General features: G+C 38.8%; 1 protein-coding gene across 1 annotated transcript; it reads left to right on the top strand.

The window, feature by feature from the left end:
- Positions 1-15,961: 15,961 nt before the first annotated feature.
- On the top strand, positions 15,962-19,132 carry LOC127086243 (ATP-dependent 6-phosphofructokinase 3). Its single transcript, XM_051026956.1, has 11 exons — positions 15,962-16,116; positions 16,252-16,298; positions 16,498-16,537; positions 16,646-16,708; positions 16,787-16,924; positions 17,014-17,226; positions 17,375-17,443; positions 17,535-17,664; positions 17,789-18,057; positions 18,153-18,201; positions 18,282-19,132. The coding sequence occupies exons 1-11, from the start codon at positions 16,033-16,035 to the stop codon at positions 18,533-18,535; spliced, it is 1,356 nt and encodes a 451-aa protein (XP_050882913.1). The 5' UTR covers positions 15,962-16,032; the 3' UTR covers positions 18,536-19,132.
- Positions 19,133-19,397: the final 265 nt, after the last annotated feature.

Below are 19,397 nucleotides of genomic sequence, written 5' to 3'. Positions count from 1 at the left end.
GTCGTGGCTCCTTTCTTCCCATTCATCGGTAGATGTCTGGTCGTGGTTTCTTTCTTCCCATTCATCGGTAGATGTCTGGTCGTGGTTTCCTTTCTTCCCATTCATCGGTAGATGTCTGGTCGTGGTTTCTTTCTTCCCATTCATCGGTAGATGTCTGGTCGTGGTTTCTTTCTTCCCATTCATCGGTAGATGTCTGGTCGTGGCTCCTTTCTTCCCATTCATCGGTAGATGTCTGGTTGTGGCTCCTTTCTTCCCATTCAATGGTAGATGTCTGGTCGTGGTTTCTTTCTTCCCATTCATCGGTAGATGTCTGGTCGTGGTTTCTTTCTTCCCATTCATCGGTAGATGTCTGGTCGTGGTTTCCTTTCTTCCCATTCATCGGTAGATGTCTGGTCGTGGTTTCTTTCTTCCCATTCATCGGTAGATGTCTGGTCGTGGTTTCTTTCTTCCCATTCTTCGATAGATGTCTGGTCGTGGTTTCTTTCTTCCCATTCATCGGTAGATGTCTGGTCGTGGCTCCTTTCTTCCCATTCATCGGTAGATGTCTGGTCGTGGCTCCTTTCTTCCCATTCATCGGTAGATGTCTGGTCGTGGTTTCTTTCTTCCCATTCATCGGTAGATGTCTGGTCGTGTTTTCCTTTCTTCCTATTCATCGGTCGATGTCTGGTCGTGGTTTCTTTCTTCCCATTCATCGGTAGATGTCTGGTCGTGGTTTCTTTCTTCCCATTCATCGGTAGATGTCTGGTCGTGGCTCCTTTCTTCCCATTCATCGGTAGATGTCTGGTCGTGGCTCCTTTCTTCCCATTCATCGGTAGATGTCTGGTCGTGGCTCCTTTCTTCCCATTCATCGGTAGATGTCTGGTCGTGGTTTCTTTCTTCCCATTCATCGGTAGATGTCTGGTCGTGGTTTCTTTCTTCCCATTCATCGGTAGATGTCTGGTCGTGGTTTCTTTCTTCCCATTCATCGGTAGATGTCTGGTCGTGGTTTCTTTCTTTCCATTCATCGGTAGATGTCTGGTCGTGGTTTCTTTCTTCCCATTCATCGGTAGATGTCTGGTCGTGGTTTCTTTCTTCCCATTCATCGGTAGATGTCTGGTCGTGGTATCTTTCTTCCCATTCATCGGTAGATGTCTGGTTGTGGCTCCTTTCTTCCCATTCATCGGTAGATGTCTGGTCGTGGCTCCTTTCTTCCCATTCATCGGTAGATGTCTGGTCGTGGTTTCTTTCTTCCCATTCATCGGTAGATGTCTGGTCGTGGCTCCTTTCTTCCCATTCATCGGTAGATGTCTGGTCGTGGCTCCTTTCTTCCCATTCATCGGTAGATGTCTGGTCGTGGCTCCTTTCTTCCCATTCATCGGTAGATGTCTGGTCGTGGTTTCTTTCTTCCCATTCATCGGTAGATGTCTGGTCGTGGTTTCTTTCTTCCCATTCATCGGTAGATGTCTGGTCGTGGTTTCTTTCTTCCCATTCATCGGTAGATGTCTGGTCGTGGTTTCTTTCTTCCCATTCATCGGTAGATGTCTGGTCATGGTTTCTTTCTTCCCATTCATCGGTAGATGTCTGGTCGTGGTTTCTTTCTTCCCATTCATCGGTAGATGTCTGGTCGTGGTTTCCTTTCTTCCCATTCATCGGTAGATGTCTGGTCGTGGTTTCCTTTCTTCCCATTCATCGGTAGATGTCTGGTCGTGGTTTCTTTCTTTCCATTCATCGGTAGATGTCTGGTCGTGGTTTCTTTCTTCCCATTCATCGGTAGATGTCTGGTCGTGGTTTCTTTCTTCCCATTCATCGGTAGATGTCTGGTCGTGGTTTCTTTCTTCCCATTCATCGGTAGATGTCTGGTTGTGGCTCCTTTCTTCCCATTCATCGGTAGATGTCTGGTCGCGGTTTCTTTCTTCCCATTCATCGGTAGATGTCTGGTCGTGGTTTCTTTCTTCCCATTCATCGGTAGATGTCTGGTCGTGGCTCCTTTCTTCCCATTCATCGGTAGATGTCTGGTCGTGGCTCCTTTCTTTCCATTCATCGGTAGATGTCTGGTCGTGGCTCCTTTCTTCCCATTCATCGGTAGATGTCTGGTCGTGGTTTCCTTTCTTCCCATTCATCGGTAGATGTCTGGTCGTGGTTTCTTTCTTCCCATTCATCGGTAGATGTCTGGTCGTGGTTTCTTTCTTCCCATTCATCGGTAGATGTCTGGTCGTGGTTTCTTTCTTCCCATTCATCGGTAGATGTCTGGTCGTGGTTTCTTTCTTCCCATTCATCGGTAGATGTCTGGTCGTGGTTTCTTTCTTCCCATTCATCGGTAGATGTCTGGTCGTGGTTTCTTTCTTCCCATTCATCGGTAGATGTCTGGTCGTGGTTTCCTTTCTTCCCATTCATCGGTAGATGTCTGGTCGTGGTTTCCTTTCTTCCCATTCATCGGTAGATGTCTGGTCATGGTTTATTTCTTCCCATTCATCGGTAGATGTCTGGTCGTGGTTTCTTTCTTCCCATTCATCGGTAGATGTCTGGTCGTGGCGCCTTTCTTCCCATTCATCGGTAGATGTCTGGTCGTGGCTCCTTTCTTCCCATTCATCGGTAGATGTCTGGTCGTGGTTTCTTTCTCCCCAGTCATTGGCAAATGTCTGGTCGTGGCTTCTTTCTTCCCAGTCATTGGTAGATGTCTGGTTGTGGTTTCTTTCTTCCCAGTCATCGGTAGATGTCTGGTCGTGGTTCCTTTCTTTGATAAATATCAATTCCTCAGTAGAGTCGTCAGTAAACGTCTGGTCTTGTTCCAGTTGTAAATATCTTTTTCTTCCCCAGTGGAAGCCGCCATCGGTGAATGGCCCTGCTTACCTTGGTTCATCGCCTGCAGAGTGCAAATTCTCCGGTTCTTTTGGTATTCAATCCCTGTTTACATTGAAAGTCTGATAGCCGCTGCTTTCATCCGTTCAGGTTCCTAGTTGATTGAATAGGGGCATCTGTAGCACCTCAAATTTGCCCTCACTCATTCATGCATTCATTCATTTTTTAGGACATTTATCATTCCATATTACATTGCACCATGACAGTCAGATTTGGCATCCAGAGGATCCTTTGTGCAGAAGGGAAAGTCTTTCCTTGAGATGAAGGCCACATGATCATGATAAAGAGTTTATATGAGCTAGGGTTCATTTTGAAGCAATTGTACCAAGTGGTATAGGCCCAAATTCATCAGTGCACATCCAGGTCATCTGGGGGCCATAAAAGTCAACTGTACAGTCAACTGAGGGCTTTGAGTTGGGGAAATGAGTGGAAGCATCTCATTCATGTTCAAAAGAGGCCTATTCATCATGTCAAACATCTATCTTGAAGATTTTGAAGTCAAATCAAAAGTTTCCAAAAATGGAAAGTGACCTGTAATTTCAAGTTTCCAAAAATGGCAAGTTTTTGGTTCACATTCAACTTGACTTTCCAACATCAAAGAAGCTTCAAATGAATTTTTAATCAACATGAAAGTTGAAGATCTTTCTCTCCTCTTTTCAAAAAGCCCAAGATCATGATCATTTGATGAATGGTTGAGAAGTTATGAGCAAAGGATCACAATGTGTACATGGAAGTTCAACATGGCATAACTTTGGCTACAAAACTCCAAATTGAGCCACTCTTTTTGCAAAGTGCTTGTCATGACCAATATTTTTCAAATCATCCATTGCCTTGCATGAAAGAGGATCACATGGCCACTTGTTCATTCAAGTGCATTTTGGAGGGAAAATGCATAATTTGAATTTGGTGAATCACATGAGCAAAATTCCAATCCTATCATGTTCATGAGTTGATTTTAAGTGGAATTGAACCATAATATGGCACTGTTCACGTGCACTTTTGCCATGCAAGGGTGCATTTACCATTTTTGCCATGCACCTTATTTCTCCTTAATCTCCATTAACCAAGGCAAATTGGGATTAGCATGGTGATTAACATATGATATAAAAGCCTAATCCTAACTGAATTGGCTCAGAATCACAATTTCAGATCTAGAATCCATTTTCCCTCCAAAAATTCTCTCACTTCAAACTTCAAAATTCTTCACACAACTCATCAATATTCTTGCATATTCTGGTTTATCATGCATGATTGAGTAGGAATCAAGGTTTGGATTGGAGAATTTGAGCAAGAATCAAGCTACACAAGCACATGAACATGAAGATGGAACTTGAAGTTTGAGCTGGATCTAGGTTGTTTCCATTGCCAATTCGTGCATAAAGCTTCAGTAGAAGGTTGAGGAAGAAGATCTGGAAGTGCTGGAGCCTTGAACACGTGGATTTGGACACTGCACATCAAGTAAGCTTGAAATTCGAATCTCTTGTTTTGCTTTTTTATGCACATGATCATGTAGATCTCTCAATGCTGGTGATGCTGATGGTTTTAGTTTTTGATTTGGCTAAGTAATGAACAAGATATGTTGATTTCAAGTTTTGGTTGCAATTATGTTTTCGTTCGATCCATGCGTATCAGTGAGAATTAGGTGAGATGAGTGTGAGATTCGTGTTCCTTGTAGCAAGACGGTTCCAATGATGCGCCTTATGCTAAATTCTGAAGAAAAAAATGATGCATGTCGCCGGCGTTCAACCGGAGAAGATGACCGGAATTACTATTCCGGCCATCTGGTTCAGCGTTTAGGGCTTGGCAATGAGCGCGCATGTAACCTTCGTATCCTGCGTTCGAATCCAGTGCGTAGCATTTTTAATATTCCAATTGATTTTCTTTAAGCGCGCTTTGTAACCATGTAGTCCTCAGCTCGATCCTTTGCTTGGCAATTATTTCTTTTAATTTTCATTTGAGCGCATGCAACCTTCAGAACTTGAGCTCGATCCAGCGCTATGCATCTTTTCTTTTTTCAAATTGTTTCTTCATTCCAGCGCTTTTGTAACCTACAGGACATGTGTTCAACACTTGGTGATGGAATTTCCATCTTTTATTCACATTTCATTTTCCATGTTATTTTTCATGTTATTTCAATAATTTCATCAAATTGCAAAAATCATTAAAAATAGTAGGATTGTTCAATTTGATCCAAACTTTTTTCCACTTTCTTGTTGTGATGTCTATTATTTTGTGATGCTAATTTCCTGATTTGATTGTGGCTGGATTTTTAATTGTGTTTGTGTGATTGAGCATGATACCAAATTGACATGTTGTGCTAATTGTTTTGTGGAATGCTCGTGTTTAATCCAATTGCCTTGAAATTTGACATGCTTGATCCTAACATGTGATGTGACTTTCTGGTTTTGTTTGGAATTTTTACCATTTAATACCACTGTTTTGGACACATGAACATATGTTGTAGCATTTGGTGTCACATTCTTGACCTTATACTTGTGCATTTTCATTCATATGCCATTTGTTTGCTTCTGGACTTAATTTTTGGTATGATGCTTGTTCATAACATGCTGTGTGCACATAAATTTTTTCAGGATCATTGGATTCATTTCTGTTTTAATGTGGATTTTCTATGTTTGATGTTCAAATGTGATCACATTGTTTGCCTTTGCCTTATCTTGATTAATTGATGGCCTTGCCTTATGATTTGGATTTGGACCTTTTGAGGCTTTCTTCTTGTTTGATTGATTGTGCTTCATATGAAATGTTGACTTCTGTTTTGGTCATTTGACTTGCCTCTGACCCTAGTCTTTGTACTAGTGGTTTGTACTCACCAATTGTGTTTGTGTTTCAGGTATTTAGCACCCATGGTTGTTTTGCTCATCATTTGAGATGCCATTTGCTTTGTTTACTAACTCTTCTTGTGTTGTAGGTCCATTAATGTGATGAACTCACTTGAGTGATTGCATTTGAGACTTACCTTGTGTATAACTGTTGGATGTTCCATTGTGTTGTCTGTTTGGTTTTCTGAATATAATATTGACTGTTTGGCTTTTGTACAGGTACATTAGTTGCTTTTAGCTCTTGCTTGAGCTTTGCTTTGGTTGTGGTTGACATACCACCTAGGTAACCACTCTTGTACTCCATGTAGTCTGGAAGCCCTGTCGTTTCTTTTGGCAGGCATTTGGCTGAAGTCCTCCTTAAGAGGCAATGACTATGTTTGTTTATATTTGTGCTAAAGACCTCCTTGTTGAGGCATGTTATTTGTTAAGTCCTCCTAAGTGAAGAGGCAATTGACAGATAGAAGGGATTAGCAATCAATCCCCTGTTAATCGTTGAGTCGTTCATTATGCTCGCACTACGTGCTGATGCTCTTGAACCTAACCCAAGATCTTTGTATATAGAGTCAGTCATGTGGAATAGGGTCCCTCTTTCTGGATCCCCACGCTTTCATTGATTCAAGCTCACCCAGGCTAGGGTTAAGAGCATGAGGTCTTATCCTCATTTCCTTTCATCAGCTTCACCCTAACTCTCAATGTTAGTGGTTAAGAGCTCAAAGACACCCCTACAGTTTTGGCTTGTTTGTCGAGGTTGATATGACCCCTTGACTAAAGCCCAACCAACTTGTCTGAGCCTCTTGTTTGCATATAGAGTGTGTTGCTTGATTGCTTGTTTGCATTTTGTGTGTTTGCATTTGTTGCTTGTTTGTTTGTGGGGTTAGATGTAAGACCATTTATTGGCTATCTGTTTCCTGTTTTGTTTTGTGGAGTTAGATGTAAGACCATTGATTGGCTTTCTGTTTCCCATTTGTTTTTGGAGTTGGATGTAAGCCCATTGATTGGCATTCCATTTCCAGTTTTTGTTCTCTTTTGAGACTTGCTTATTGTATCCCCATAGGATTGCTAGACTTCGTATAGTCTCCCGTTTGCATGTCAATTAAGGTAGCACGGTTCCTTCGTCTAGGACTTCCTTTCTTGCATGAGCATTCCTAAAACACAAACAAACTCTATCTCCCCTTAAGGACACGTTAACTCCTTCTACTACAGGTGAGTAAGTCTCCAAAGGTCGAGCATCCGGTAGATTGCGTAGTAACGTCGTTCACCTAAAAAACACAAAACAAACAGAAACAGGTTAGCCGGGCTACGGTGCTCTGATTCTCAATCCTTCTTGAGATACGTATGCAGCAGAGTAGGGCCTGTGCGAGCAATAACTCTTTATTTTCCCTACTTTGATTTTCTCTCTTTCGCATTGCATGTAGGACTTTTACAGACACCTTTAGACATAGATAGCAATCGTGGATCCTGTGGAGTACCACAGACGTGAAGGGGTGCGATAAGCTTCCCTTCACGTAACCGGCCCCCTTACTCAGTTTCTTTGGTTCGAGACCTGTTTTATCCGTTCCCTCTAGGTTATGCAGTACTACCTTTCCCTCCTCTTGGGATAAAAGTACATAGTTGGCGACTCTATCCTTTTCTTCTCGCCACTCTTTTTCGCGTTTGTACCTGGATTCGGGAAATCCTGGGGAGCGACAACTGGCAATTATCCGCTCGTAATAAAAAGAACTCAAGGTCTTCAGAAAGATCTTGGTCATTTCTTTCTCCTCCAGCGGGGGCACAATCTGTGCTGCTAACTCTCGCCACCTCTGGGCATACTCTTTAAAAGTTTCCTTGTCCTTTTGGGACATGGCTCTCAATTGATCCTTATCGGGAGCCATATCCACGTTATACTTGTATAGCTTGACGAAGGCCTCGCCAAGGTCATTGAAGGATCGGATGTTCGCGCTGTCCAAGCCCATATACCATCTCAGGGCAGCACCGGACAAACTGTCATGGAAGTAGTGAATAAGCAATTTATCGTTGTCGGTCTGAGTCGAAATCTTCCTGGCATACATAACCAGGTGGCTGAGAGGGCAAGTGTTTCCCTTGTACTTTTCAAAGTCAGGCACTTTGAATTTTACAGGGATTTTGACATTTGGGACCAAGCAGAGTTTAGCAGCAGACTTGCTGAAGAGGTCCTTTCCTCTGAGAGTTTTCAATTCCTTGCGGAGCTCAAGAAATTGATCATTCATAGCATCCATCTTTTCATAGACATTTGGGCCCTCAGACGGCTCAGAATGGTAGATGCTGTCGTCTACTCTTTGCATAGTATGCACGACAGGAGGTGGAACGGCAAGGACCTGGCTAGATGCCGGCAGAGAAGCAAAGGTGGGTGCAAGACCCTCAGGAATAAAGTTGGGAGGCATCCCCCAAGGAAACCCGGCTGGCATAGCTATTGGTGCGAAGAGGGCGCTGGCCGCAGGCACGGTTGAAGAGGCAATCTCGGAGATGACTGTCCTCTGGGGAGGAGTTGAAGGTGTCGGAGACGGCTGGCTCTGGGCAGCCATGAAAGACTCCATCAGGGAAGTCAATCTGGCCACTTCCTCCTTAAGTTCACAGTTCTCTTGCTCCAAATGATCCATTAGTCTTGAAGAGTTGGCTCAGGTGTAGTACCGGTGAGTCAGCTTGTCTTCAAAATAAATGAAGCACACAAAGTTAGACCATAGAACAAGAAGCCTGGAGCAAAACCTGCTTATGCACATGATGCATGCAATGCTCGTGCATATGATTTATTTTATTTATCAGAGGAACTTTAGAGTCCTATTTGCAAGTATTGAAAATATTAATCATTTAGACAATATATGGAAATATCACATCAATAATATATGGAAAATATTTTTACACCAAAGAAGTACAGTCTTGGTAACCAAATACAATACAAGAGAGAAGGAAAATGAACATCCTATGGAACCCTAGAAGAAATCGTCTAAAGCTCTGGAGACTGGAAGATAAGTTGCACGAAGCCTCTTCACCTCCCTCTCATAGGTTGCTTCCATATCCGCCTTCTCTTTGGCGAGTCGATCATACTTCCTCTTCCAAAACTTGGAAGACTGAGGAAGAAGAGAAGTCAATGCATCATCAGGCTCATCAATAACCTGGTGCTCCAGAAACTCTATCAAAGCATCATTCTCTCTAATCTGCTAAAGCAACTCCTCTCGTTCACGGATCCAAGCACGTGAATGGTCTTCGTCTCTCAACTCCTTGGTTAGGGAGGGTTGAAGGCCCAGCCACAACCAAAGGTGTAGGTCTCAGATACTCATAAGGAATAAGGTACTCAGAAGCTCTCCTCCTAACCCAAGAGGTATAGGGTTCCAAAGCAATACAGTTCTTCGGACCAAGCTCTTTCCTTCCCTTCCTATGGATCTTGCGCCAAGCGCGGACCATCCTGCCCTTCAAGCCTTGGGGATCTTTACCCTCCTGGAAGAACACACCTTCTAATAGAATGTTATTAGGTTTATCCTTTAGGGGGAACCCAAGTTGACGACGTGTCAAAATAGGGTTGTAGTTAATCCCACCACATGTACCAAGAAGAGGCACATTGGAGAATTCACCACAAGAGTCGATAATCTGCACACCATCATATACACGGTTGTACCAAAAGATATCATCATTAGTGAGAGACATAAGTCTCGTGGACCACCGTAGACATCATTTGTTCTCCTTGAAGGCGACTGTCTGCGGCAAGTGCGAATAAACCACTTGTACAGCAGAGGCAAACAACACACAATGGTACCACCACCTTTTGCATTCCTCATATGCAAAGAGAAATAAGTGTCACCCAACAGAGTAGGAACAAGATTAAGAGTAGAGAAAATCCTAATGGTGTTCACATCCACAAACTTGTCGATGTTGCGAAATAACACTAGCCCATAGATGAGAAGTACAAATATGGCCTCAAAGGCTTCCTCACTCATGGCCTTCCCATATAAAGTAGCTTGAGCAATGAGGAACTCAGAAGGGAGACCTTGAATTCCACCTTTGGTAGTCATATGAGCACCAACCAGAGATTCATCTATATGCAACATATCAGCAATCTCTTGAGAAGTAGGAACCCTCTCTAAGTCACTGAACGACAACTGGTCTAGGATAGGTATGCCAACAAGATGGGCATACTCCTCAAGCGTGGGCAAAAGCTGAAAATCCGGAAATGTGAAGCAACGGTACAAGGGATCATAGAACTGCACCAATACACTCATCAAACCTTCGTCCGCTTGAGTAGTCAGAATAGATAGAAGCTTCCCATGACGAGCCTTGAAATCCAAGGGATCTAATATATAGAATGTCAAATTCCTTAGCTCTTTCAAGTCGGGTTGTCTGAAACTGTACTTCTTCGTATTCCTTCTTTGTCTTTCCATGTCTAAAAATTTGCAAATAGACCTCTTAAGTTCCTTGAAAATTTTCTCATTATTGATGATATGGATGAAAATGGGTGCATGAATGCATGGATGCAACAATCACACTCAAGGATCAAGCAAAGCACATCGCACACAGGTCATGGGATGGATCAAGTCATCCTTAATATCAATCATCCATTTTTGTGGATTATGGTTTACACCTTTGTCAACACCCAAGTTCCATTGATATTAAGGATACACAAGAACGGAACAACCATGAATCAAGGGTTTGTTGCAAGTCACGAGCATGGAGTCTCGGTTAAGAACCACCCAAAGGGAGTGTACTAGGGTTTAAACCTGCCAAACATGTTCTACAAGAGGTTCCCATAGTCATCATCCCACCTTTCGGATATTATCGGATAAACGACTACTCGTATTCCAAAAATATTCTCAAGAGAGACTCTTATGAGTGTAGTATCGTATAACAATCGTGTCAAATCTTACACTTGAACGACCTTCGCACTACGTCCTAAAAATAGACCAAGATGGGCTTGGAAAACTAAGGTCCTTGGCTTCTAAGGTCTATATTGGAAAGAGTAATGCCTAACCACGACTACTCGTGTGACATTATTGATCCCAACATGACCTCCACCAAGTGAATGGGCTTGTAAGTCAACTTGTTAAGGAATAACTCCACACAAGTCAACAAGACTATGCCATTCTCCTATCCTAAGTGCACTCGAGTTCGGGTATAGAACTCATCTCACAAAGATCACCAAGCATACAATGAATTAATATATCAAGCAATTCAATCATTACATACAATACAGTAATCCCAAATTGCACAAAACATATGTCACAAAAATAATATACAATACAATACAACAAATATGAAAAGTAGGCAAAACCCACTAGGCAAATGTCCCCAGCAGAGTCGCCACTTTTATGTAGCGGGGTATTCGTTACCATTAGAGATATTGACTAAATCCAAGGTAAACCATACAAGTTGAGTCGCCACCGCACTTCTATTTATCCAAAGGAATGGTTAGAAAGCGAACAAAAACCTACTAGTTTTATCGAATCAAAAACTAGTAAAAATGTCAGAGATCGGGGTAAGGGGGTTGGTTATGCAATGGGAAGGTTTTAAGCACCCAAAACATCCTAGGTACTCCTAGGGAGCCCTTTTCACATTTGTTGTAAGGTTGGTATTTTGTGAAAAATTTATTTGTGCAAACATGATTGAAGAGATGAGAAGAGAATATACAAGTTATTTACAATTTGTGTTTGGATGGATAAACCCATTGCCTACGTACCATCTTAAAAAAGATTAGGATCAAAACCTCGTAGTTCGGGGTAAAAATCTCAAAACAAGTTGGTGAATTGATTGGTCAAAAAGCCTTAAGGTCTTTTGTTATCCAAGGGAGAAAACTCAACCTAAAACCACAAATCCACCATGTGAGGATAGCTTCAACATGCTAGTGAGGGGTTAATCCTATAATAAGCATGGCAGACTCATTGTCCATCACTAAGGATATAGGTGAGTATTACATCTACCTCAAGGATAACTCAAACCTAATAGCTAAAGGTTATGAAAAGTTTTAATAAGAAAGTGACCATTGAAATCACAAAATCATTTGAATGGGTTATATTTACCAATGAAAAGTATTTACAAAAATATGGTCAAAGTTGACTTAAAGATTCAATTCAAAATAAGTGTTATGAAAAGAAAGTTTGAAAATCAAAAGCATAATGCTTAGGTTTCTAATGTTTGAAAACAAGTGTTAATGTTTGCACAAAAGTTTTGGCTTGGGTTAGAGTGGAAGGAAGAAGAAGAATGGCTAAAGTCCTAATCATACAAGAGATGAAGGATAAGAAACAAGACCACAAATGGAGTTCCTCTCTTGAGATCATATTGATGATCCAAGTAGCTCCCATCCTTTGGAATAAGCAAGCAAATAATTGTAAGCTCAAGCAATCAAATTAATCAAGCAAGCTCTTAGAAGATCCCCAATGGCTCTTGTATCTTTCACTTTGAAGCACATGACAATGGTTCTTCAATTTGGCTCAAATAGGATTCCCTAGCACAAAAAACACACACATCAAAAAGTTCTATGAAGCAAATCAAGAATGGGCAAGAGTGAGTTTAGAGATTTGGTCCTTCTAATCCATCTTCAACATTAAGGCCTTTTTACTCCAATTCTTTTGCATAGGGAATGTCCTAGAAACTAAGTCCATTTGTCCATTTTTTGCATTGGGTCCACAACAATCAAAACAAAACACAAGCACAATAATATATACACAATTATGTGCTCAAGTGAGAAAAAGTCAAATTGCTTTAACATAAACATGTGCTCAAATGAGCAAAGGGCAAAAACATGTCGGCTTCATCATTCCTTTTGTGGGCTGAAATAGTCTCCACGTGCATGTTAATAAATGTGGTCGGGTCTAACTCAATCCTATAAAATCGATTGGTAGAATAAAGACTGCCCCAACTTATAAACACATGTCCAGGCCATATATTATCTGATGTGGGACTCTTAATACACCCACTCACACTTAGGACTAGACAACTGGAGTGTGAAAATAAATGGTGGTAGCCCGATAACGGAAATCATAGTAAGTGGCCCATCAAATCTTAAACGAGGCTCTGATACCAGGTTGTAATTGTATCTTTGTGTGTCTAAATATGATCACATATGTTGTGTATTTATATGCAAAAGAGTTATACACAATAGGTAATAATATAATTTACACTTATGACTAATTGAATATCAATCAATACTAATTGATTGATAACAAATTCTCAACAACAATCATAAGGTGACTTCCACAAACATGCTAAGCCACTACCCCTTCCAATTGTATCTACTGCGAAAGAATCGTCAAAGCCCAATCTGGTCTGAATTTCCTCAACCTTGTTTGCGTGTACGGGTGTTTCACAAAGAAACAAAACACTCGGTTTATGCTTTCGAACGAGGTCCCAAATTGTTAGAACTACACTCGGGTTTCCTAGTCCCTGAATGTTCCAGCTAACAAAACTCATTTCTCGTGACAGGCTTGGCTATCAGGTCCTACCAATAAAAAACTCCTTTCGTTTACTTTTCCACCGTCCATGATATATGTCATATGTTTCTTTTCTCGTCTTTCTTTTTCCACGTTTATCACCGTTGTTTCACTCTCATTGTAGCCCTTACTATTGTATTCATTCAGTTTCCTTTTCTTCTCATCCTCTATAATAATTGTGTTACTACTACAAAATATATCTTAGGTAACACTAAATTACAACGGTCTGACAGTTAACTATGCTAATACCTCATTTTTTAACGTGCTTTATTTTTTTATATTTACGGGGAAAAACATTGCATTACGGTCAAACTAATTAACCGTGATTATACATTCATGGAGTGACATGATTCGAATCTCAGCTCCAACAATTTTCTATTTTTTAGTTATAATGAATGTTATCCTTAAAATATATATATATATATATATATATATATATATATATATATATATATATATATATATATATATATATATATATATATATTAAAATTAAAATATCTATAACCACGGTTGATAATGTCAACCGTTGTGAAAGTTATTACATCTCATCACAGTTTTTGAATACGACTCGGGTAAAAGTGTATACCCATATATAAACGAATGATCTCTCACTTCTTGACAATATCACCTTATCTCTCACAGCAAAATCCTAGCACACATTTTCTCTCTTCTTCTTCGCCATTAACTTTCCTATTATACAGTATAGTCTCAATCTTGTTATTCATACATAAAGATATTTTTCTTCTTCTTTATTCTCTCGTTTTCATATATGTTGTTGTTAAGTTTCACATGATTTTCTTCTTATTCGAGAGTTTATGGATTTTATTATTGTTGTATGTTGTTGTATAATTTTTTTAAAAAAGATTCCTCTTCTTCTTCAGATTTTAGATATTTCTCTCAGATTCCAGATCATTCTCTTAACATGAATAATGAGAGCAAACTTATCCACGAGATTGTGGCTTCAAAGAATGTTATTGATATGTTGGAATTATGGTTGAACAAAGCCAAGGAAGCTGAAGTTGTTAGGGATCACATTAATGTTGTTGAACCATCTAGTGAAATAGGCTATAAGAATATTCTTATCAAGAATTTTAACCCCGAAAATATAAGGAAGGTAGAGGCTATTGTGAAGGACCTAATGAATCTGGGTGCAACTGATTCCGAATCAAATGAAGACCTTGAGAATTATGAAGACTTTGATAACTGCACGAATTCAACTAGGCATGAAGATTTAAGCCTTGTTATGTTTCACATGATTTATTATTGGTTGTTGTTGTTGAAAAATCACGTGAAACATGTTGTTTATGTTATGTTACAATTGATTTGTGTTGCTAGTTATGTTACATGTTTTTTTTCACGGTGTTTGTAGGATTACAATTGATTTGTGTTGCTATGAAGAAAAAATAAAAAAAGGATGAAGCTGGAGTGAAAGATGCAAACTTGTGTGATAAATCTAGAATGACATCCATTCAAATTTAACACAAGCCTGCAATTTTCTCCTCGATTTCATCCTCCTTTCATTTTACAAGTTTGTCTTAATTTTTCAAGAACGGTTAGCTATCAAGTTCTCTCAATCTATGTTAATTAATTGATGTTTTTGTTTATAAATGTTGTTAGTGAGTTTGTTATATCATATGTGATTGTTTGTTTCACTAACCCCTCATTGGACTTGCATTCATTTAAATAGATTTTTGAGATTATAATCAGAAACGTTAAATTATCTTAAAAAATAACTTAGATAATCCAATGTTTTTCGAATTGCATGCATCTTGCAATTCATGATTTCCTCTTTAGCCCATAGAATTTGATTCAATGCCACAATTTTTTCAAAACAATGATGATAAATGGATGTCAGTCTGTGTCTTTCACACAAAATTTGATGTTTGAAAAATATACTAGAAAAAAAAAGGAAATCAAATTGTGTGAAAGACTTAAAAGACATTCATTCATCATCATTACTTTGAAGAATTTGGGATTGAATCAAATTATATGTGTTAATTAGGAAATCATGAATTACATGATACATGCAATTTGAAAAACATTGGACCGTTTAAGTTGGTTTTCAAGAATAATTTAATTTTTCTGATTATCATCTCAAAAATCTATTTGAATTGTTTATATGGTTAATGAAGGCCAGGGAAAAACAAGCAATCACATATTTTATTATAAACTCTTACACATACCACCATGGTTGGAACAAATAACTGTTGTGAAATGTTAAAATGCAAGAATGGTGTTTTTAGAATTCAAACCCAGGACCTATAAATTATTTCACAACGGTTGTTTTCATTACCCGTTGTTATAAGTATCGTGCTACCTAACGTATAACGACAGTCACTCGTTTGTTGTGGAAACCAACATATATACAATCACACGCTACCTAACAACGGACATGAAACCTTCATTATATGTGTTTCACAACCGTCATTATATGTGTTTTTCGTAGTAGTGTGTCATTGTTCTCTACCTCCATACTTTGTTCCATTGTGCTTCCTTTCGTGTGTTCTTCTTCCTTCTCTTTTTTTGGTGGGCAAAAATAGATCTTCTCGACTTCATTTTTAGTTGATTTTTTATCAGCTCTGCAAAATAGTTCTTCTCGACTTCCTATTTAGTTGATTCATTTTTTTCCTCATGTTCTCGTATGCATTCCTTCCTCCTCCAACGCATTTCTTCAACGTGTATATTTTCAACCAATCCCAACAATCTCCACTTTGATTGAAAATAATATATAAACTTTCATTGTCTTCATCAACAATCATATTCCACCCTAAAGAGTATATATTTTGCAACCCATAACACAAACAACCAATGCAGCCTGTTGATTGGGATGCCCTTTGAATAACAAAGGTTTAAGGTTCAAATCCTATTGAGATTAATTTTTAAAAGTTGTGAATTTTTGAAACCTGCGGAAAAAGAACAGCATGCTAGATTCTGCAACTTCCTATGTTTCTGACTCTTTACTTGAGGATGTTCCTCACTTGTCTGATTACATCCCTGATCTTCCTGTATGTTGTACTAACTCTTTCTCTTTTTCATGGCTGATTCTAATCATGTTTGGTTTGATTTCAGTGTTGTTAGAATGATGCATAAATTTATGATTGTGTTTCATGATTTTTTTCTGCTTTTGATTGATCATGCAGACATATCCTGACCCATTACAAGATAATCCTTCTTATGCAGTTGTCAAGTATGTGATCAATTTCATTCGAGTGTGTGTTTCAGTAATGATTTTATAGAAACACATGTGCATAAGCTGTTTTTAATCAATTTCCTCATAAGCTGTTTTTAACTCTCTAAAATCACTTGTTCAATAAGGGCTTAATAGGAAAGTTTGATTCTGTCAATTGTTATTCAGTGATTAAGCTGGTTAATTCATGTTTCCATAGACAGTATTATGTGAATCAAGATGATACCGTTGCGCAACAGGTAAGTCGTTTTGCAACATTCGGTTCTGTTTCTCATCCTCTAATATAATTCTACTATTCTTTCATTGTTTCCGAGTTAATAATTCGAAACTGTTTCCTTTTTTTATAGATAGTTGTTCATAAAAATAGTTCAAGAGGGACACTTTTTCGACGCGCTGGACCTGCTCAGAAGGTTAGTTTGTCTTTTTTCGTTTGATCGAAAGTGAAACATTGGCTTGCACATATGTAATATGAAGTGAATGTTTTGCAGGTATATTTTGATTCAAAGGAAGTGTATGCTTGTATTGTTACATGTGGTGGTCTTTGTCCTGGTTTGAATACAGTGATTAGAGAATTAGTTTGTGGATTATACCATATGTATGGAGTGCACAAAGTTTTGGGAATTGAGGTATGTATAATTTATATGACACTGCTCAATTTTCTTGATTTTGTTTCATTAAAATATGATCTAGATTGTAGTGGTTTGGTTGAATGTAGGGTGGATATAGAGGTTTTTACTCGAGAAATACAATTCCTTTAACACCAAAGATTGTCAACGATATCCACAAACGCGGTGGAACCATTTTGAAGACATCGTATGGAGGACATGATACCTCAAAGATTGTCGACAGTATTCAGGATCGAGGCATTAATCAGGTTTATATACTCGGAGGATTCGGAACTCAAAACGAAGCAGCTATGATTTTTGAGGTAGTGATTTAATTGATGTAGTTTGAATGCTTTTTATGATCGATTATGAGAACGGATTGGTTAGACTCAAGTGGTTAACGAGTTTTAATTATGGTCGAACCGATCAGAAACACCTGAGTTCGATCTCTAACCGAAACAATTCTGTCAGGAAATTAGAAGACGAGGATTGAAAGTTGCAGTGGTTGGAATTCCGAAAACTATTGATAATGATATTCCTGTAAGGATGCTTTTACTGTATATGTAAAAGTTCTATACTCCTGTTATGTAGTTTTATTGAAAAAAGTAATGTTGTTCTGTATCTGAATTAGGTTATTGACAAGTCAATTGGTTTTGACACTGCTGTTGAAGAGGCACAAAGAGCTATTAATTCTGCTCATGTTGAAGCAGAGAGTGCTGAGAATGGTATTGGTGTTGTGAAGTTAATGGGGCATTGCAGTGGTAAGCTTCATTCTGACAAATTGTCTGATTTCCGGTTCAACTGGTTGTACCGAACTGTTCAGCTTTGTTTTTGAAACACTGTTGAGCACTCATGGTTAGTTGTTATGGTGGCATATTGATGCAGGATTTATAGCCATGTATGCAACTTTTGCAAGCCGGGATGTGGACTGTTGTTTGATTCCGGAATCACCATTTTACCTTGAGGGACCAGGTGGAGTATTGGAGTTCATTGAGAAAAGACTGAGAGAACAAGGACACATGGTTATAGTAATAGCGGAAGGTGCAGGTCAGGAGCTAATTCTTCCTAGTGACAAATCTAATAAGAATAGGCCAGATGCTGCTTCAGATGACTTGTTTCATGATGTTAGTCTTTGGTTATCTCTGAAAATTAAGGTAAGGAATCTCAAAGTTTTCCCTTACTGTTATTATGGTCAGTGTGTTTTCCTTTAGTTATTATTAAATTACACTAAAATGTGTGTCTACTGTAGGATCACTTTGCAAGAAGTAAAAAAATGGCTATAAATTTGAAGTACATTGGTGAGTTCTTTATTTGGAACTGTATTTGTATTATTAATAAATCAAAGAACAAAATGCAGTGAATAAAAATTGTGTTGCAGATCCTACTTACATGATTCGTGCTATTCCAAGTAATGCGTCTGATAATGTGTTTTGCACCTTACTTGCTCAAAGTGCCATTCATGGCGCAATGGCTGGATACACAGGCTTCACAGTTGGCCCAGTTAATGGCCGAAACTGTTACATTCCATTTCATGCAAGTTATTGTGACTCTTTGATATCACATCCGCATAGTTTTAGTAATCACAGTGAAACACATGCAATCGAACAGCTAAGCTTAAGCTTCAAATTGTAGCTTTTCACATGCCACCACATTGTGTCTGTTAAGACTACCAGTGAGTTTGACGAAATAGCAGATACTCCCTTTACTTCGACCGAACAAACAACATATTTGACACCTTTTTTCTGCACTATGCTTTGTTTTTGCTTTGTATAGGACATTTTATCAGTGTTATATCATTAGTTTATCATAAGTGAAAATGTTATTTTGTATGTGCAGCTTATAAATGAGGGGCAGAAGAGGGTTGTGATAACAGACAGGATGTGGGCAAGGTTACTGTCCTCCACCCATCAGCCCAGTTTTGTGAATCCTCTACATATCACAGAAGAAGCAAAAGCAGAATGAACAGAACACATCAGAAGTAGAAGAAAGTGTGTTAAGTCATAGTTATGAATTATAATAATGCCTTTAAAATTAATTTAATGCTTGTAACAACAAATTACATAATTGACACAAGACAAACAAAACTATAGTATATCTATATTTACAAACTTCTGAAAGTGTCAAATTGTACATCTTACAAAACAAAGAGATCTGCACAATTTTAGCAGCTTGTTTTAATTGTATTTATCTACTGAATACTACATTAATAAACTCCTTCAGATTCTTGCATCCTACTATTTTAATATTTTCCGTCTACCACTTCACAACTAAAAAAGACCAACCATCGATTTCAATCCAAATCACTAGGAGATAGTAGAGTTCTAATAAAAACTCAAGATTGCATACATAAAAAACATTAATCTATTAATCTATGCCTTGGCATATACCAATGATTTTTGTCATATGAAAGTTAATACTTTTTGGATTTTGTTTTATTTAGAGAGACCCTCAATGGAATGGACGGGATCAAATAATCAAAAAACTTTGTAATGTG

The sequence above is a fragment of the Lathyrus oleraceus genome, chromosome 5 (genome assembly GCF_024323335.1).
Source record: "Lathyrus oleraceus cultivar Zhongwan6 chromosome 5, CAAS_Psat_ZW6_1.0, whole genome shotgun sequence".
Taxonomy (NCBI): Eukaryota; Viridiplantae; Streptophyta; class Magnoliopsida; order Fabales; family Fabaceae; genus Lathyrus; species Lathyrus oleraceus.
This window is presented reverse-complemented; position numbering and strand designations above follow the sequence as displayed.